The sequence below is a fragment of the Microchirus variegatus genome, assembly GCF_963457635.1.
Source record: "Microchirus variegatus genome assembly, chromosome: 22".
Taxonomy (NCBI): domain Eukaryota; kingdom Metazoa; phylum Chordata; class Actinopteri; order Pleuronectiformes; family Soleidae; genus Microchirus; species Microchirus variegatus.
Window position 1 is genome coordinate 9,687,482 of NC_139823.1, and position 21,411 is coordinate 9,708,892.

The window sequence follows — 21,411 nt, forward strand, 5'->3', positions numbered from 1 at the left end:
AGTGTTCGTGACAACAGATTTGCTGTAAGTGGACATGAGAGTTGTAAATTCATAAACAATGCTTTAATCAAAATGTTTAATTCATCCCTCAGAGTGTCAAACACTGTGAACAACTGTGGAAATTGACTAATTCTATATGCCAACTGTCACTATCCATAGTATCGTATTTTCTTTTTCCTTATTTCTTTAATGAGATTTAATTTTATTCTGAAGGAGCAAATGTAATGTACCCAATTTCCCCCCCGCAGGGGATTAATAAAGTATTCTGATTCTGGCATCAGTTATGTTCCATAAACAGTGACTGCAGTGAAATGAGACGGCTGTGGTAACTGTGTCTGCTGTCACTGGTACATACCTGCTTTATTAGTTATACATGCTTTTATGATCACTGAAATTAACTATGACATTTTATTAAAACACGTCCTAATCTGCCTAATTTGTCATGTTATGAAGAGAGTAAAAATATTATAATTTCCTCAATGACTAATATTGCTGTTTTAAAGAAAAACACTGCACATCCCTGTCGGTAAATTATTTGTCACGAGCACCGTGCACATTTTTTGTGACATCTCCTGGAGTCAAACCAAGGTGGAAGTAAAGAAATCTCCAGCTGAGCTGTCAACTGTATGTTGTGCTGCTGTGACAGGTCTTATTATTCCACCTTAACACGACAGGGGTTACAACATACTTTGACCAGAACTTGAACCTTGTCTTCCACATGGCAGCCCAAGACAGAAACTGCAGCACAGGAAAACCAATGCTTCATTTCAGGGGAAAAAGGACAGACACTATTAGCAGTCCTCCATCTGAGCCCCAGTGCAGTCAGACAAGACGCACAAGCGGATATGTTTGGATGAATGGATCAGTTGTGATTGCTCTAAGACAGCAAGGGAATCTCAGTTTCCTCTAAAATGTCATCAAATGTGTACTGTTTATATTTCAATAATAAAGGTGCGGTAAAACGCAATTAGAACGTGTCACTTGTTCAGAATCAGCCATTTATCATGGAGTTTTGTATTCCCGTAGCAGCCTCCGCATTAAACTTACTACTTGTTCTCTATGGGATGGGCACAGAATAGGTTATTTTCACTGCTGTGAGATTGACGGTGATTAGACAAATTTGGGAAAAACATCGCTTCCAGGGAAGCTCAGCTTCTCTTTGAGTAAATGGAGCAGTGAGCGGGTGTGCGAAAACCAGGCTTCTGCATGATGATTGCAGGAACTGTCTGAAAGGCGGAGCCAGTGTTTGATTGACAGTGTTGCCGAAACATAGAGGACAGCGGAGCCTTTTTCTGCTTCAGTCCTGTGTGGATTTTGGGAGGGAAGTCCATAGACGAAGAGCTGGTCATTGTGTGCTATTTGCTCTGTGACACAGCCCTTGTTTTTGTACATATACAAACACTATTATCGCATTTCAGTTTTACAAAATGATCATGTTTCCTTGTTCTAATTATTCCTTTGCAGAATTTATGCATAAATAACTGAGCCTGTAATGAGCTTCCCCCGTTTCAAAGACCATGATGGATGGATGGTTGGATGGATGCTTCTCCTGCCTTCCAGTCACTCAACAGAGGACTTGTTAAATGGAAGACTTCAACTGAAACTTGAGCTGCATCCTGTGAACATACCTTAACTTATTTATAGTATTCAGATACTTAATGCATCGCTATCAAAGTTTTTAATTACCTCTGTGTCTGTGGGACCGCCCTTAGCCTCTGGGTGGAACTGAGCCGTGAAAACAGGCCTCGTGGTGTGCATGATGCCCTGGAAAATATGCAAAATTGATACTAAAAGAAAGCCAACAATATATTACATTCCATGATTTTAATTTATGAACATCTCTCGGATGAAAGTCTTTCTATTATGATTTTTTGACAACATATGGCGTCTTTGTGCTTTAACTTACTTTGAGAGAGTTTTTTTTTATTTATTTTTTTTTTATTTACCTTTATAACAAAAATAGTAAAATGCTATGCCTTCGAAAACATTCAGACAGACTGAACCCAACCTCATTAGTTCCATCATTGGCGTTAACGAACAGTGGGCTCCATCCCGGGGGCAGGGACTCGCTGTCTATGCCGTAGCCGTGGTTCTGCGATGTAATGAAGGCTTGGCCCGTCATCACATTCACAACTGGCTGGTTCTGGCCTCTGGACAACCACGCACACATGCACAAACAACACCGTGTTTATCATTTGTTAATGGGAAACATCATCTCAAAAGCCCCGAGAACAGGTAAGATTGCAACATGCCAGCAAACAAAATACAAAACAACAACAGTGTTCATGTCCCAATTGGCTAAAATATTTAGACTTATTGTGTTCCCTAATTGTGCTGAACTAATATATAAGTGACACAACTGTACCTGTTGCCCATAGGTAGTTTATATGACTGGGCTCCTGCAGCCAGAGCAGTAATTTGGTTTCCCATACAGATTCCAAACACAGGCTGGGGACGATCACTTTCCAGCACCTTCACAAGACAAAATTATATAAAATAATTAATTTGTCAGGATGGCAGATCAGAATAAACAAAGAATCTGAAAGTAGTGTTTTCCTTCTTTTGCTTTAACAGCACTGTAGGTAAAATTCAAACTAATGTTATCAAGTTCCTGTAGTTTTACCTTCAGTAAATAAATAAATAAAAAAGACTGTTAAATGTATTTACGATTAAGTTAAAATACAGACTTATGAAAGAGCAGCAACCCGATACAGTACAGAAAAATACAGGTAATACTTGGACTATTCCTACCTTGCGGACATTTTCGATGAGTGTCCCGGCCAAAGCTGGGTCTCCGGGTCCATTGGAGATGAACAGGCCATGGTAATCTAGACTGAGCAAGTCTTGGTCCCATGGCACAAGGTGGACCTCTGCACCCCTCTGCATGCACAGACATTGATTTATGAGGATCATAGCGATGACGAGTCACTCAAACTAATACTTGCATATAATTTCTGTAGCTTCAACAAACATTCTGTATTTATTATGAACAGAAGCCAGAGTTCACAGATGTTCTCAGACAATAACAATACTTATATGTAAATTTATTACAGAATTATGTTGTCGCTATCCTCATAGCAAAAAATTCAAAGAAAATGCATTTTATTTGAGCAATGAAGCCAAAAGCCATTCTCACTGTTAATCATTGCTAATATTACCAATTATTGGACAAATTGAAATGTTACAATAATAAAACACAAAAAATAAAGTGTGATATACAATTAAAAAATAGATTAAAAAAACAGACGTCAGTAAAACGGTGGCTGCTTTTTTTAAACAACCAATACAATTGAATATAAATAATATCAAACTGTTAACTCGAGCATAAAAAACATGAGAAACCTAGTTTCTGTTACAGTCAATTGACACAGAATGATCATTTATATAATATATAATGTATTCTAGGTCAAGATGCAGAAACCATGTTGCTTTAGTGTCAATGATTTGTTCCATTTGGTTTAAGACGGTCAACCATAAAAATACAATTTATGAGTAAGTAATCTGATGATGATGAGGGTGCAATAAACACGAATAAATCTTTTCATTCTTACCTTAACCAGCAGGCGAATTATGTTGTGCTTTATGCCACAATCGACGGCCACCACTTTGATTGGGTTCCCTTTTCCAAAGACTTTTGTTTCCTGCGCTCAACAGCACAGTAGGAAATCAAAATTTTTGCACCGTGTACCCCGAGTTACCTGATTTAATAGTGACAATAATAATTACACATAATAGGTAGCAGCCGTTACCTTGGTTGAGACCTCTGCTACCATGTTTTTCTGGTTGGGGTCAAATATCTCAACAGGTTGACCATCGAATTCAATCTTCCCCAAAACTGTGCCCTGAAACCAAAAGGGAAGTTAACGACAGTGGGGGGTCAAAGCATCCATTTATAAAAGGATGTATACAATTACATTTATAAGAATGTATACTACCTTGTCTCGGATGATCTTCGTCAGCATTCTTGTGTCTATCCCAAACAGTGCAGGAACCTTTGGAAAAGGAAAAGGAAAATTTGGAAAATCGCCAACAGCAGAGTGTCATTTACTACTCTAATGTTACCAGAATAATTTGTAACTTGAATTCTAACCTTCTCTTCGTGGAGCCACTGACCCAGAGACTTGACAGAGTTCCAGTGGCTGAATTCATGGCTGTAGGATTGAACCAGGAGACCAGATACCTTTCCGCACCAACATCAAAAATAAAAAACATATTGGATTAAAAGCATCTGCAGCAGCTTTTTCATTTGCTAATTGCAAAGAGAATCAATTAACTGATCAGCCATGATAGGACACTTAACACAGAGAGTTCTCATTCGATCTACATTCAACAACACTAATTAATGACTATTTCTTACTACTAATGAATTATTTGCCAGTTGTTTGCATTTGTAATGTTAAGGATTTCGGTTCTTGATTTGTAACACCCAAAGACCAATGTAATATAATACTACATTCCCTAAGCGGACAACTTCATCCTCAGATTATCAGCTTTGCTGACAATAAACCCATAAGCTTATTGTATATGACATGTGCTGAAAAGAGTGACAAACACACTAGATTTCCTGTGGTTACTTTACAATAAAAGTCATCATTAAAGCTTTACATGTGATGTACGATGTTCAGTTGGCTTATGAAGTTAATACTCTTGATATGGCTCTGACACAGTGTGAAGAGAATAAACAGGAGGAACAAACTGTGAGGCTTATACTTGAGAGAGAAACTTGCACTAAATGACATGAATAAACGGTTCTGCTGAACTTCTCAGTTTATTTAATTAAGCGATGTGAAGCATCAGAGGAATGACAAAACTTGACATTATAAATAAATGGGAAATTAAAAACAAATATTCTAAATTATTTCAGAAAAAAAGTGTCAAAATGCATCATGCATTTTTTAAGAACAAAAGGACCTTCATGTCCACAAAACCTGAAACATCTAAACCACACCTGGATGCGTTCTGACTCCACATGTTTCATCAGGCCCAGCTCATCCAGCTCCTGAGTGTTGGGGACTCCATAGTTCCCTACGATTGGGTAGGTCAGGGTCAGGATCTGACCTCTGTAGCTGGGATCAGTCAGGGCCTCAGGATACCTACAAAAACCATGATGGTAGCAAAAAAAGTATACCCATATTATTTGATGAGGAAAATCTGGAATTTTAATTTTACTTAACTATGTTTCGCTTGAAGCATTGTAATATGCTGCTTTTTAAAACATGTACAAGAAAGAAAGCGTGGAAAAACACAAGGAAAGAATCTCCACTTCCATCTACTGCTATGGAAACTACTGCAATGAATAATGGACTATCATTTGACTGCCTGATATCAAAGAATGGCAGTCTGTATTAAAAAAAAAACATCTCGAAGGTCCAAGATACTTAAGAATTTGGACGTCTTTGGGTCATTTGGGGGAGAGTCATATCACTTGTGACCTTGACCCATTTTGATGATAGATGTCCAGTCCTATGACTATAGTTGGTTGGGTTTTTTTGGTGAAGAGAACAAGGATGCTCTACAGTATAATCCACAATGTATGCCACCTTGTACAGTTGGATTTGATTTAATGAATTTTTGAAATTGAATTCCCATCATCCTTGTTCCACGACACAGGCGTGACAATTCAAGAAGAATATTTCAGTACTCCTTCCTTCTGTATTTACAGTTTAGTCTCTGGTTTCTTTTCTCTTTTCCTGGTATCTGATTTGCACATGTTCAGGTGCACTATTATGTCTCATCCTCAGTGTTTTTGATCATCAGCATTAGCATTTCTCATCCTTACCCCACCAGGCCAGTGTTGAAGACGAGTTCCCCAGCTACTGATGTATTGTGCCCAAAGGTAAATCCTTCCATTCTGGTTCCATCCTCCAGGACCAGGTGGGCCGTCTGGGCCTGGTAGGTAAAAAAGCATACAAACAGATGCTGGGCATAATCTCAGAAAAAATGTTGAAATAATGTTTTGTCGACTATTAAAGCAGCGGGCCACTTCTTGCTGAAATACAGGCCACTGTGAATGCTGAGACACACAAATCTGTTCTTCTGCACTGTCTGGTTGTGAGCGTGTTCAACATCTGAATATAAAGGCGGCGTGGTGACCCAGTATGACCTCCAGCTGCTGGCCATCACATGAGCGGTGGTCAGTAGAATTACCAGATTTAAAGATACCACTGAAATTGGCTGGAAAAAAAATCAAAATGAGTTAGTACCATAAAGATAATTATCTAACTCTTACTTTGACCTCTGATTTTAAATCGTTTCAAGTGATGTGAAAAAATTGTGTGCAATATGGGTGCATCATCATGCAACACTCCACCTGTTATTTAATATTTACATACGTGCACGATAGCTCACCATCACTAAAAGGCTGCTACTTCACTGTGGACAACCGAATTGCACAAACAAAATATTTCAATCCTTCCCTTTTCTAAATTGAGGATCACAGCCCAACACAGTTCTGGCCATGATTCGGTTTCTGATGCAAGAGCGCTTTCACCCCACATGATACCACACAGCTTACGTTAAATTTGTGGCCAAATGATAAATCTTTATCAAACGTAACACATGCCGAATTGATTAACAGCTTCAAATTGCGTTTATAAAAGACAGTAATTACTTTTAAAATATGTTGTATAGCCAATAAAGAAGTAAAGCATCGTAAAAGTTGCATATTTTTCTACAGGGTTCGGTGTAACGGTAAGAGGCTCACTGTTGCGTGTCAGCTATCAATTGCATCACATGTAAACGTGGAAATGTTAAACTTCAACAAGTGAAAAGAGTACTTTTCCACATTATTCTTACCCTCACACTAAAAAGTTTGGTAGTTTGCCTCAGCCAGGTCGACGTGTTTCCCACTCGTCTGCCAACAACACATCCTAGTCTGAGGGATTTAACAACGCTGTAAGCTAACAGAATGTTCGCCATGTTAGCCCAAAGTAGCCGATAATTACAAAGTATGCCGAAACATGCACTCTTCCTTTCAACGCCGGTAACTACGAGTAAAGTTTGGGTAACTTAAAAAGCACATGAATGGATAGGTTGCAAACTAAACTACCCCCCTCCTCGTGTCTTCACGCGTTTTGACTGTGAGATTTCACACGTGGAATGTGATTGGCCGCCGGGCCGTTGTTTTTCTCAACACAGCACGCGCACAGCGTTGCGATTGGTCGCCTGGAAAACGCCTATGAGAATGATGAAACGGAGATTCACGTCTGTTTAAACTTTGGAAACAGAAGATTCAACGTGTCGACAATAAAGTATTCTGCTGAGCCAATAGTCTGTGCTGCAGCAAAAGGTTAAAATTATTACTTTTTTGTTCTACTCTGTACACAGTTCTCAGCATTTTAGCACTTAAAAATAAAAATATATCACAGTAAAATCAGAATTCTGAGAAAAAAAATACTTACTTTTATTATTATTACGATTATACATTTTTATTTTTCAAGTGGCAGAAACGGGCTTCCTACTTGATTTTGCCCAGTATTTTTCATTTAGTAGTAGAATGATAGTTTAAAAAAAATAAAGATTTAGTTGGTGGTTTGTGTATGTTATTATTTAAAAAGGCACTAAACATCAATCAGCCCTCCCCCCAGAAAAAAAATCACATTATTTTACTTTATCCTCTTTCAACACTCCATAAAAGTGCTACAGCATCAGCTTTTTAAAAAATGCCTACACAAGAGCAAATATTGATTAAACGTACACGTTCAGTTTTAGGGCATTGAAAGGAAACTAAAGTACAAATGCTTTTTCGACTTGGAATGACAGCATCTGCGTATAAAAAATGCTGTGCGTTTTGCTTTCTCTTCACAACCTTTTCTTTGAGGTCAGTTGCCTGCAGGAGGGAAAAAAAAAAAAAAGGCAAACTGACCATGTGCAGGCTTCATGGTGGAGGGATTAGAGTGGCCTATGTATTTGCTGATCACTGCAAGACTGCTCCTGTGTTGAGAAGGCTGCCTGACCGCCACTGTGCTGGGTTCAGCAGTCTGAACAAAGTGGGTGTGAGTAATGGGACTTTTGCAGATCAGTAAATGCCGACCGAAACTTCACAAGACGAACTCGGTCACCCATAAAAGCTGTGATATTTTACGTGCACATATCCAGCATTAAAAAAAAAGTCTGTGGATGTAGCCCACAGAATGTCACTGACGCACCACACATTTAAATCCACGTATGGCCCGCACTATGTTACAGCCAAGTTTATTTACTTCTGCAGCATTTGGGCGCTAAAGCTCCCTGTGCATTTGACTAAAACTCCTGCTTCCTCAGACATGTTGCAGGTGCTGCTTAGAGATCATGTGCCTCTTGTCTAAATTTAACTCCAGCTCCTGTTGTTGATGTGTGGAGCACTGCTGACACCCCGTGGTAAGTTTCTGCTCAAGACATTTAGAAGGATTTCAGCTCTTTCTTTCCCTCTCTCTCTCTCTGAAAGGCCTCATATCATTTAGCTGTCAGCATGCAGAAGATGTCTTAATGGTTTAGCAACTGGTTTGACCCTTACAATGAGCAGTGCTGAGCACTTTACTTTAAACATGTATTTGTCATTGTAACGACTGCAACACTAATCAGCTCGCAGTTTATTTTCACGTCATTCTGATGACGAAGATTTTACTCTATTACTTTTTAAAGTCCCATATTTGCACTTTTTAATTAAAAAAAATAAAATAAATGAAGTTTGAGATATAACAAAAACAAAGATTTTGGACAAGACTGACATGGTTGTGTTCCAGACATACTGTAAATGAAACTTTTTACTCTACAGTTTTAGAGAAATTTCAAATTAAAAGTCCTAAATTCACACGTTTTAAGTGGAAAAGAAGATCAACTTTGAGATGTAATAAAAACAAATGTTTCCATACATCCTAGACAAGACTGACTTTATCTTTTTTTAGGACATTATGACGACTAGTTTGCCGTAAATCACAGACATTTTTTTACTCTACAGTTTCTGAGAAATTCAAGTTAAAAGTCCCATATTTGCAGTTTTTAATCGAAAACAAAATCAACTTTGAGATTAAATTTGTTAAGTGCATTATCTGACACTTTTGGCTCTTAAAGGTAAATAGAATATTGTGTTTTATTCTATTTGTGCATTTTTAATATAGATTTGCATGAGAACAAAATATGAAGTACCCTGGACATAACAATTTTGCCTAATTTTCCTGTCATTTATGTAGCATATTTAGGTTCATTTGTGTCACTTTGGCTATATTTGGCGATATTCTAACTCTTGCCACCTCAACTCTTGCCAATTTTGGATTTTGGAGTTTGTTTCCATCCATGTACAGTCTCATAGCAACTCATTTTAGGTATAGATTTTCACATGGAATATTTCTAAGCCTCATAAAAAAAGTGTCATATACAGAGAGTAAAAATGTAGAGAGCCATTTAACACTAAGGGTAATAATGTTCTTACACTGTCACCGCCAAAGTCTTATTTCCTGCAATAAAATGATGAGAAAACAAATACAGATGTGATGTGACCATTATCTGTTGTGTCTGTCTTATAATGTAAGGTCTTTTTTAAAAATAGATAAATAAATACGCTCACTGTTCTCTCCTGTATCTGCAGACATATCTAGATATTTAAAACTGTAATATTGCTCCTCATATTCTAATCATGTGAATGAAGCTTTCATTTCACATAATATCACCTTGCTGTCTGTTAGAAATATAATGCATTCTTTCCTTTTTTTCTGCTGGGGGCATGTATTTAAAGATCGTTACGCCCTGGCTTCTTGTTGTGAGCAATGACAGAATCACATACAATGGAAAATTGCTGGATGATGATTTTGGGCAACACGAGAAGTCGGTGCAATGCACGGCGTGGCCCTTTATCATTGGTAGGGGCCGTGATGAGCTGCCTTCGAAATACCTGCACTGATTGGCTCGGGGAGCAGTCTAATGAGCTCCAGTGTCTGTCCTCGGCGGAGGGACCCCACATTGTCTGCAGTTTCAAGTGTACGTTTCAGATGGTGAAGCTTAACGGAGGACGTAAATAGACGGGCGGACAGCCTCGCCATTCTCTTTGCCAGGGTTCAGAGCGCAGTCTTGGTCCTGAGATGAGACAGTTGAAATAGTAGTTAGTTCATTTTAATGATCTATGATGGCTGTTCAGAATGATTTAGCAGTTTGAGGACACTGACATTAGAAACTAGACATTAGAGACTGATAGTATTTATAATTCTAAGGAAGGACGTGTTTATTTGTGTAGCATTTTTTGGTGGCAGGGACATTTACAAAGCATAGGATTAAATGCCGCTATGATAACGTGAATTAGGTTTAAATATCTCATAAATCCAATAATTTATTAGCCATATCTTAGAAGAACAAAACTGCATTTTGCCTCTCAGCGTTTTGTGACCTTAACCGCTCAAGATGAGAAATGATCCACTTGTATTAAAGCATCAGAAGTTCAGACGCCTATACTTCCAACCAAAGTGGCCTGTTTTTCCATCATGTTTTTTCCTGTAAATGCACATTTTAACTATATTAGTTGTACAGAAATAACATACCATTTGATTGTGTTGGCTGGCTCCACAGAGTCTAAGTCTAGTTCTAAAATTTGATGTAATTGATGTCAAAAATTGATTTTTTGAAAAAAAAAAAATGTAATATAAAATTGTGTATTAATACAATTAACCTCTGGATGTTAAACAAAATGGATCAATAAGCACCATGACCACCATCTTTAGAACCATACTTTGCTCTCATCTATTGAATTATTGACTGCGGCAACATGTGCTGTCAAATCCAAAGAGCAGCCTCCCTCTGTGTTACCATTTTTGTTTTGTTTTGTTTTGGGTGATGACAGTGACTGTCTTGAAATGTGACCGCAATGTAAGCCTCCACAGTGTTTAAGGAAGATCAAGTCATCATCTGGACGAAGAAAAAGACAGAAGCGATTCCGTTCCTTTTGGCCCCATATCGGGTTTCCCTTCCTCTCTAGTGATGCAGTTCCCCCAATAAAAAGGGCAGCGACTATCTTTGTTCAGCCTGCCCTCATCTAATCCCTGTGTAGCCAGAGAAGGCCTTTTAACAGGGCATGGGAGGTAAAGAGAGTATGCGGGCCACAGAGGCTGCATCAGCCCCCTTAAGGAGCCATGGCCCCCGCTCTTAGAAATCCCAAGAAACTTCACACCTCTCTGCAGAGACTATAAATAGTTTCCATCTGTCCCACCAGGCTCAGTTACAGCCTCATTCCTTTTGGCATGGTTGGCGGGCAGTGAAGGAAGCACTCTGCGGTGGAAAAAAAAAGAGGGGTTGTAGGAGGTTGGTAAAGTGGTGGACAGACCCAGAGTCCACAATCTACTCTCTAGTCATCACAGATGGCTGACTGTGTGACCTCTGCTGTGAGTTATATTGCAAAGAAAGTTCTGCCAGTGCACTGCGGCCCCACTCTCCTGACATTGTACCTCCACTGAGGCGAAATACCACTGAGCGGGAGGCCTGTGCCATCTTTGGAATCTTACACCACACTGCACTCATCACATACTTTCTTTTTTTTTTTTCTTTAAGCTCAGGTTCCTCACATTTCATTAACCCTTCTCAGCGCAGAAGGTCTCCAAAGGTAGGACAGGTGCTGCGTCTTGAGGTCACTGCCTCTGACATTTCGCTTTTCGCAGAAACTTAATTGCTCAGAAAACGCGTTCCGTTTCCACCGTTACGTAAGAGTTCGAGTCCGCGCGGAGAGAGAAAAACGCCGCGAAGTGGACGGCGGTGAATCTGAGAAATGCAAAGTGACACGTAGGCATCGGTGCTTCAGATCACGCCGTCGTTCCAGGGAGGAAACAGTTATAGCCCCTGTCCTGAAACAAAACTGGAAGGTAATATATGCCCTGCTTTCACCCCCCACCCCCAAGGACAAAGCAAGACAGTGAGGCGGAGACACAGAGAATATAGATTCAAGCATACCAGCATGCAAAACAATATCCCTATATAACCCTTCTTGTCACGCTGCTCTAGCATCCATGTTCAGAAGTTTAACTCTGCCTTCTGTTTAATTTTATTAACCCTCTGCAATATTAACTAATTCTCCAGGTTCTCCGGTTTCCTCCCACAGTCCAAAAACATGCAGATTTGGGGATTAGGCAAATTGAACACTTTAAATTACCTGTAGGTGTGAGTGTGGATGGTTGTTTGATGGGTTCTCTGTGGCATTGTGATGGACTGGCGACCTGTTCAGGGTCTACCCGGCCTTCCACCTTACAGTATGTGAGCTGGGATTGGCAGCAACGCAACCCTGGAGGATGAAGCAGTAGAAGATGAATGAATATCAACTCAAAGTGCTCATGCACACTCGTTTGTTCTGTTGAATTTAAGACTCCACCTTCATCACTACTGTTTGGTAATGCCTAAACATCCACAGTCCCTAATGCTAACCAATGATTTAACCTTAAAACCTTTGCAAAGAGAAAGAAAATGCTATAAACTATTGATACATAGAATTAGAATAAGAATAAAACAGGATTTTTCTTGCACATGTTGGCCAACTGGAGGACCTGACTGCCAAAGAATGTTCACGGGTCAAGCACAAAAAATATCATTAGCTCTGACAGCTGTCATTCACAGTCTAACTAGGGTAATTATAGATCAGTATTGTTTGAGCTCAGACAATTAAGGGAAAGACTCAAACCCCTTTGCACCATAAATGTAAAGTGTCTCCAACTCTTTCTGAGCATCGGTCAGCTTGGTTCTCACTGAAATAACTATTAAAAAGATCGCCGTTCAATTTGGAACAGACATCCATGGTGCCGAACAGTGACTGGTTGAACATTGATTCAAACAATTTTCAAATCAATAGAAACAGTCTTTATGAGTTTCCATTGATGTGCTAAAGTGAAGTATAGTTAATATTTCTGATGGTATCTCATGAGGTTTGATCTTGATCTCGTTTTGAATCTATAACTCAGTAAATATTGAACTGAAGATGGATTAAGATGGAGTCCATCGCAAATCAAATCACAATGTCACATTTTAATTTAGATATTTTATTCAAATCATTCAGTCCTATGTTGAGTTTGGGCTCTTTTCTTCCTTCTGTTACTGCTGATAGCATTTTCCCATCCTCCCATGCTCTGGTGATGTTCTTGTAACTTCGGAAATAGCATGACATCAACGAGATGGTTGGGCACAAAATGATGTACTAACATTATCATTTTCCCAGATGATGTAACTTTAGTGACTATCGTCACCTACAGCACCACTTGTGTGGACTAGAATAAGAGTTGGTGGTCACCAGGGATGATTGTTGAAATTTAATCTGAGTTGGTGAGTGTCACTACTATGCCACTCCCTTTATTGCACAGTTGAAGCCCCGACCCCTCTCTCTTGACCTTACATCTTAGTATTGCTTTCCCAAATGAGGTGGAGACTGATGAATAAGTGAAGGGTTACGTGTTTAGTCAGAAGAAGACAATTGTTTATTTTTAATGTGATACTTGGAACTGACTCGGTGGCAGCAGGCTACACTGTGTGCCTTTAAGCCGGGAGTCTCTGCAAAATCTGCAAAATGACAATAAAAGACTCTTGAATGTAGAAACATTAACCATGCGTAACAACTATTTTAAATGGGCCCCTATTTTCTATTATTCCAGTGTTTTATAAGTTGCACTGGATGAATAAACACAACAAAGTGACCCTTAATGTCTGCAGTATATTACCTGAGATCTTAATTTAGCCATGGTTCTACCATTAAAACCCAAGATTCTATAATGAGAACCCAGACTGGACTGCAGCACAGCTGCAAGGACTGGAGCGGTGTTTCTATCTGTAGATGGAGGGGAAGTCGGTCTCTGAGAAGGTGCAGTGGAGTGAGCCCAGATGACAGCTGAGGGACTAAGGCTTTCTCTGGCTTGCCCTCATGGACACGGGGGGTCAGTTAAAGCAAGTCATTGGGGGATGGGAAGGGCCTGCACACTGGAAGAATGCCTGCAGTTCCGTTACCACCAGGCTCTGTCATGGCGGAGGTGGGGGTATGGGACGCAACCGTTGGCACTGGGAGACAGATATAGACAAGAATTAAGAAGACAGAATTTGCACCCTTAGCCTCGTCTGGGTTATTGGCATCAGCAGGTGAAAGCTCCGCTGCAGACCTCCAGCACTGTGCTTTTACGTCACGTCCGGACCACAAGAGCAATGGGGAATGCTCACCGACAAAGAGCCCTAAAATGACCACAGGTGCTGGGCCACATTGTCAGAGACTAGAAATAAACAAGGATTCATTAATAGACCACCAGTTCCCCCAGCCTGCAGTGTCTTAAGGTTCTTTGGCAACTTCTAATTTGATCTGTTTTCACTTGACTATGTTTTTTGTTTTCATCTACTTGTATTTGTATTCTAGCTGGTTTCAGGCCTCCACTGAAGCTTTGAGGAAGGTTGTGGTGAATGAAATAATCAAGTGAAGGTGTTTTTATGACGGAGACATCCTACATCATACATGTACATCATTTGATATTTCGGCATTGTTGACCGATGCATCTTTTGGAAGCTCTGGCCTCTTCAGTTTAATGCATACAGTGTGATGCTTGACTAATTTCAGCAGGATCACAGTTAGAGATTTGCTTACACCAGTTTATTTTAAAAAGGGGGGAAAAAAGTGTCTAATCATGATAATGTTATGCTGAAATCCCAGCATAACCTCCAACCATTTCATATTTGTAATGAAAAACACTGTTTATTTATGAGTTTTGATTCATGAATATCTTGCTTGAAGGACAAGAATAGATTAAAAAGTAATTTGACTAAAAAGGTGAGCGCAAACAGTTTTGGTTGAGCAATCATCAGACTCATTACAGATCTGCTCAGGGCTTGTGACCACAGACTTCTTCTGAGAAACCCCCCTATTCATTTCCTGTATCTTATTTCTGACCATTAACTGGTCCCATTACCTGACATGTTTACCAGAAGAAGTAAGTGTTAATGCAACTACTTATCTTGAGTGTCATGTTCACTTCAATTTTATATTATTATTCGATGTAGTTGTGGAAGGAAAAGTGGATCCTCATCACTCATCCAATAATGCAATATCACAATTAATTAAAAAAAAAAAAAAAAAAACAGAAACGGACATTAAAAAGATTTAACGGTAATCTTTAGCAAAATGTGTATTATTTACCCTTTTTTGGGGGGGTAAATAATATTCCTCCACACTATGGCTGCAGATTGGTGTTGTTTAGCCATTAATCAAACTGTCCACGTTCTTAAGGACCCCCTCAAATAGACGGGAATGAGTTAACGTTCGTGCGTAATGGAGCGCAACGCTGTGCGTAAAAGTTGGACACTGTGATCCAGAGGAAATCACATGACCGCTGGGTCGGATAACCTTTCACACTCTTCCCAGTGTTTTCCTTCGTGCTTATAGATAAATGGCATAAATAAACACGTTGTGGTGCGCAGCCCTATACTCCATGTTTAGAGTCAGAACCACACACTTATTCCCACCCCTCCCATCAGTTGTCCAATCCTTACACGGGGACAGTGTTGACGGGGGTCAGGAGGAAAAATAGCCCCATATATATACGCCCAAACAGGGATGTCTTGCTTTGAGTCCCCTCCACTCTGTGCTACACCCCTTGTGTTGTCACCCGAACCGGGAATTGTCTCCGTCTTCAATTGAACGAAATGGCACCCAAGAAGGACCCTAAGGCTCCCGCCAAGAAGGCCGAACCCGCAGCGGCAGCGGCACCTGCACCCGCACCGGCGCCCGAACCAGCGCCTGCTCCTGCCGCAGCTCCCGCTGTCAACCTGTCCGCCGTCAAGGTACAATGACCGTGAAAGATGCTCTGTAGTGGGGAGGGATTGATGGATGGATGGAGAGGGGATTGGTTGCTGCGTAAGAAGAACTGGGATTTCACTTCTTTCTTTCTTTATTGTTTACCCTGTACATTTGAGAGAAGGATTATGTAAGAATAACAGAACTCTGATTACTACTTTGATAGTGGGAGTCAGATTATGCGCAGGGCAGACACATGTACAGATGATTTTGATGGAAGATGAGACCAAAGTGTTGTTTATAATGAAGGGTGTGTTTGACTCTACATTATCTTGCATGGGACACAAGTGAGGGGATGTGCAGCTGGTAAGCAGCTGCAGAGTTGAGGGATCACCAGCAGCAGAATTGTGGACTAGAACCATGGATAGCTCACTGTGTCTCAGGCCACGCCCCCCATCGCCCTTGGATTGGCACGGAGTGGTGACGAATGTGTGATGCCAAGGGCAGGGTGACGCCAAATGTGGACATGTTAATGTAGCTAAAGATGGACCTCTTTAGATCAGGGCCCCAGCAGGTGAAGCTAATTTTGGCAAAGAGACGAGTTTAATCCAGGTTCAGACCCTGATTCTTTAGTCCAGATTAAGTGGTAAATGCCTGTTTGTGCCGGGCTTTTTCCATGGGGATGTGGGGGGGGGGGGATTGTGTTGTTGAGAAGATGCCATGTCAAACCTCCTGTATCTGTATGTTGAACACCAACATGTCTGCTTTGTGTTGGCTTGTAGATTGAGTTCACCCCAGACCAACTTGATGGTAAGTAAACCGGATTTTCATCTCATGAAATCTGTAACTGACAATGTAAAGCCAATAATCTACTCTAACATCCTGACAATTTAAAACAAACTTTTTTTATGCAATAATAATAATTTAAAAAAAAAGAAAGGCTGAAAACTGAAAACACACACTAAGTGGTTGCCAGCTGTTGTTGAGTGTGTGGGCTGAACACCTGCAACCACACACTACCTGGAAACAAGAAGCAGCTGATTGCACCGATGATTACTTTCTACCAGAGCAAGTAAAAGACACTTGATTTAAGAAAAAACTGAGATAAATTGTCACGGATGACAGCAGGGCAGAGCCTCACTCATGAAATCAACAAATCCCCGGGTCCTAATATGAACTTGCAGGTTGTGTACTGGCAGCCCCCTGGCAACATGAAACTCTGTCACAAGATCAGTGATGTTGAACCACATGCCAAGAGGCTACATTTCCTCACACAGCTGCCAAAGATATTCAGCAGCAGCTCATTTCAGGGATCGCAGGAGGATAGTACGGATAAACAGCGAAAATGGCAGATGCGGCGTTTGATGTGGAGAAACACCTGGTCCATTCTAACCTGGACTGGGCTCCATCCCATCGTGGGCAGAGCTACACGTTACACTGCAGTCAGCATTCCCACCCCCCCCACCCCTGCTTCAACTGCTCAGCCACAGAGGGCCCTGCCTTTAAAAGGAGGGGGCTCATATTCTCAGCTATGTTTATCAATTCCAAGGTGGTCCTAAAAGAGAGAGAGAGAGAGAGATGAGATAGAAATAGTACGAAGGTTGAAGGCAGCTTGGCAGGAGCTCAGTCTATTCACTCCATAATACCACAGCCTATAGGGACATCTTGCCCTTGTTTGAAGAGGAGCTGCCTCCACCTGCTGGCAGACCTACAACCACAACCTTACTTGGTGCAGTTTTTATATAGGAGGAAACAATAGCCTTTTGTTTACCCTTTAAGGTACACACCAAGAAAAAAGCAAAGGAAAAATAAATTCTTTGCATTTTTTATTATTTTATTATATTTTATTTTACCATAAGGTTGAGATGTCTGTCCATAATAAACCTGGTTTGCCTAATTCATAAAGTACAACATTAAGAACAAGTCACATTAATTTAGTGTTATTGAGTTCGGCTTGATGCATTTTTTCAATGAGATATAGTGACTTGTGAAAGTGTGGTCGACCAAATGGTTGAGTAGAACCTTAAAGGTGTTAATGTAAAACTAACTAACCAACATCACAAACACGTGTATTCATTTTCACTAACTAATATAACGTCCAAACTGATTCACTGTTCAATACAGTGTCATATATATATATATATATATATATATATATATATATATATATAAAATCAGATTTTGGGATATAATTAATAATTTCTCACATAAAATAATAAAAAAATCACCTGAAATTAATTGTTCCTATACAAATGAATACAAAAAAATCACCTTACAATGTACAAGATAAAGGCTTCACAACACAATGTACAGTTTGGTTATCGAACATAAACACCTTGATGAACACAAACCACTTAAACACACAAGAACAACAGCTGATGTTTGCTCTTCTCTTGTGCTCCAGACTACAGAGAGGCCTTCGGCCTGTTCGACAGAGTGGGTGACAACAAGGTGGCTTACAACCAGATCGCCGACATTATGCGCGCTCTGGGACAGAACCCCACAAACAAGGAGGTCACCAAGATGCTGGGAAACCCCTCCGCTGATGGTGAGGAAACTTAAAGCTAGTAGAAGTCCTTGTCTTGATAAATTATGTTATTCTGATTTTTTTGTATTGTTATGACCTGGTGAATTGTACAGAGGGCTAATTTGTGGCTGGAAGTTGTCATGTTCAGTCAGATCAGCGGATTTCTGTTTCTTTGAAATCAACACTGTGCTTTGAATATTTGAATCTCCACCTTTCAACAATAACAGGTTAAAAATCCAGCAGAAACTGCATCCCTGCTGTGTTTATGCAGCATTATGGCTGTAGTCGTCGGTTAAGTGTGCAAAAAAATCCACCTAAAACATGCAACAGATTTCTCACCATGCGTTATCCACAGCCATCAGAACCCGAGGAAGGTGTTAGAGGCTGTAGCAATTTTAAGCACGACTTTATGGCTACTTTCCATAAATTGGCATCTTTGCAGACTTTGCTTGAGGAAATTACCCACAGTTCAGTGTGTGGGCGAGGAGCTAAATATCCACCTGAAAGCAATGAAGAAAAAAAAAGGAAAACATGTCATTAAAAACAGAATTTATTAAGACGAAGGTAAGACTATGCTATTAAATGTGTTGTCCCAGTCAGAAACTTAACAGGTGCCATCATAAAAATCTGTGAGGCTTCAGGGCTTAAGGGTTTCGGGTGACATTGGGACCAGGGCCATCGACTTTGTCCATGTGGTGCCTGTTGTTTCATTGCCTGCGTCGGACTGTCCACGTCTGGATGAGTGTGACATTGTTTGTTTTGCGTCTCCACCTCGTGCAGACATGGCAAACAAGAGAGTAGAGTTCGAGGCTTTCCTGCCCATGATCCAGACCGTCGTCAACAGCCCAAACAAGGCAGGGTACGAGGACTACGTTGAGGGTCTGCGTGTGTTCGACAAGGAGGGCAACGGCACAGTGATGGGCGCTGAGCTGCGTATTGTCCTGTCAACACTGGGTGAGTTCTTCTACAACCCTTAAGTGTTCCTCAGTGTGTGTGTGTCACTGTGTGTTATTAACAGTGGTGGTCCTCTGTCTCCTCCTACAGGAGAGAAGATGAATGAGCAAGAGATTGACGCTCTCATGGCAGGACAGGAGGACGAGAACGGCTGTGTCAACTACGAGGGTGAGCCACAAATTACACCGTCATGACAGTCTTTACTACACGCTAATATTATAGTTAATTATATTCCACATTAAAGTTTTTAATATCTTAAATCACAAATGTACAGTATAGTTATATGACCCATTATTTGACTCCATCTATATATGCATACACTACTAAAACTCTGCAGTGTCCCTATAAATACCACTTAACCCACAAAGTGAATTAACAGTTTTCACCTCACATTGATATTTTTAAGTGAATAAACGACCAATTCTATTATTATTTACTCATTCCTCTCCTTTTGTCTTCATCCGCAGCCTTTGTCAAGCACATCATGTCAGTTTAAGGACCCCTGCCACTGGATCATCGTATAAGTGCAGACCCCATGGTGTCGCGACATCCATTCACTGTTTCCGGTACCATCTGAGGAAGCAGGGGAACAAAGGACTATGAGATGTCATTTCCTGAAGTATTTTTGTTTTGTTCCAAATTTTTTTTTCCAACTGGTGCTGTTTTTTTCCCCTCCCTCTCATCCTCCACCTCCTGCCATTAGGGAAGCCATCCCATCATCATCTTCACCTTGGTCCTCCTGTTTCCTTTTTTTTTTTTTTTTTTTTTAAATCGTCACTGGTTTTCACAGTGGAACAGTGATGGAGGGGAAGGTCGGATAATGATGATCCTCTCGTGTCACATTACTGTCCGGCCGGCTCTCTATCTTGCCAGTTATAAGGTGACTTGATTTGGCCCAGGACTGGCCATCAAAATGAATCCACTTCTCACCGACCCACCCCGAGTCTTAACTTATTGTATCCTCTGCCATTTCACAATAAAATGTTCACAAACTCCGATTTTACCTCTGATTTGTGCCTGATTTTTATTTGATGCAAGCCATGAAGGATTTATTTTGTTTCTGAAAATGAGCATGTTAGTAGTGCTTTCCTTTCAATCTTCCAGAATCTGCCATCTGAAAAAAAAAGTGGTACGCCAGCATCACTTTTTTGTCCTTTTTATTGGCATTATTTATTGTAATTGTTGTCATATCAACAAGAGAAAAACTGCGTACATCTACTTGACCTTTTAAATACATTAACAGTTGCTGTATGGTGGCGCAGGAGGCAGGGAGGGGGTCACATGGAGATGGGGAATGCAGAAAAAACACAGAAGCAAACAAACAGTCGCAAGGTGAGGGGCAGTAATTAGGCTGGAGGCAAGATATACCACAGATGGCGTCTGAAAAAGAAACTAGATCACCCAAACACTTTTTTTTTCCTAACAACAGGTGCAACAGAAGTTTAATACGTTTCCTCTGTTTTTATTATTTTTCTTCGTAGTGTCTTTTTAATCCCTCCCCAAGAAGAAAAAAAACCGGAAAAAAAACACTTTCTTCTTCAACATATTGCAACAAAACACCCACATTATGGCAGCATCTGTGGTAAAACAGCATGTGCATCCACACACACACACACGCACGCGCGCACATACTCTCACGCAGAGATTTTTTAAGTAGCTGCTCTTCTGCTAAATCTCAGGTTCCAAACTGTAGCGTGTTCCCCGCACCGTTCATTCGCGTAAGCTGATTATCTGCAGCTGCAAGGACAATAACATCGTTTCCGTTCTTCGCCGTTTTCCTTTCAGGACAGCGGTCGTGTGGCACAAACTCCTGCGTTAAATATTGTTCTAATGTATAAACAGGATTCTATAATGAAACTACTGAGCAGGTACAAGTGGGTGATGGCTCTTTCGACAACAGGACTGCAATCCTTAGCGACACCGAATCAGCTGTCCGACACCGTCACCAACAACTAATAACTACAAAACATGAACTTTGTTTGAGTTTTATCCAATAAGTGCGGAAATAACTTACTAAAATTGTTGTTTAGTTACAAAATAGCCTCTCGTAATGTCTTAATCAATACATGCTTGTCATAACATAGACTTAGTTTTTGCAATAATGCAATTTTACAGGAATATTTCATAGCCATAGTGTCACTTCTTTTTAAAATGTTTTGAGGACATTTAGATGGCAAAGGACCTGTTTTTGTTTTTTTGTTTTTTTTTTATACACGTTTCAATA

General features: G+C 40.3%; 2 protein-coding genes across 3 annotated transcripts in view; one reads left to right on the top strand and one right to left on the bottom strand.

The window, feature by feature from the left end:
* The window catches only part of cps1 (carbamoyl-phosphate synthase 1, mitochondrial), a 38,159-nt gene extending 31,146 nt beyond the window's left edge, over positions 1–7,013 (bottom strand). For both annotated transcript variants that reach the window (XM_083908929.1, XM_083908930.1), the window contains exons 1-11: positions 6,796–7,013; positions 5,780–5,889; positions 4,949–5,093; positions 4,091–4,180; positions 3,936–3,992; positions 3,750–3,842; positions 3,552–3,641; positions 2,752–2,880; positions 2,366–2,472; positions 2,009–2,150; positions 1,687–1,764 (exon numbers count right to left, since the gene is read on the bottom strand). In XM_083908929.1, the coding sequence (XP_083765055.1) occupies positions 1,687–1,764; positions 2,009–2,150; positions 2,366–2,472; positions 2,752–2,880; positions 3,552–3,641; positions 3,750–3,842; positions 3,936–3,992; positions 4,091–4,180; positions 4,949–5,093; positions 5,780–5,889; positions 6,796–6,918 (1,164 nt within the window). In that variant the 5' untranslated portion in view covers positions 6,919–7,013. The remainder of the gene's footprint in view (positions 1–1,686; positions 1,765–2,008; positions 2,151–2,365; positions 2,473–2,751; positions 2,881–3,551; positions 3,642–3,749; positions 3,843–3,935; positions 3,993–4,090; positions 4,181–4,948; positions 5,094–5,779; positions 5,890–6,795) is intronic.
* Positions 7,014–15,519: 8,506 nt separating this feature from the next.
* myl1 (myosin, light chain 1, alkali; skeletal, fast) lies at positions 15,520–20,185 on the top strand. Its single transcript, XM_083908864.1, has 6 exons — positions 15,520–15,753; positions 16,489–16,516; positions 18,111–18,254; positions 19,014–19,187; positions 19,278–19,355; positions 19,655–20,185. The coding sequence occupies exons 1-6, from the start codon at positions 15,616–15,618 to the stop codon at positions 19,681–19,683; spliced, it is 591 nt and encodes a 196-aa protein (XP_083764990.1). The 5' UTR covers positions 15,520–15,615; the 3' UTR covers positions 19,684–20,185.
* Positions 20,186–21,411: the final 1,226 nt, after the last annotated feature.

Excerpts from the sequence above, each read along its gene's own strand:
- myl1 (XM_083908864.1), top strand. The coding sequence starts at position 15,616 with ATGGCACCCAAGAAGGACCCTAAGGCTCCCGCCAAGAAGGCCGAACCC. Across the intron at positions 15,754-16,488 it reads TCAACCTGTCCGCCGTCAAG|ATTGAGTTCACCCCAGACCA; the intron begins GTACAATGACCG and ends GTTGGCTTGTAG. Across the intron at positions 19,356-19,654 it reads CGGCTGTGTCAACTACGAGG|CCTTTGTCAAGCACATCATG; the intron begins GTGAGCCACAAA and ends CTTCATCCGCAG.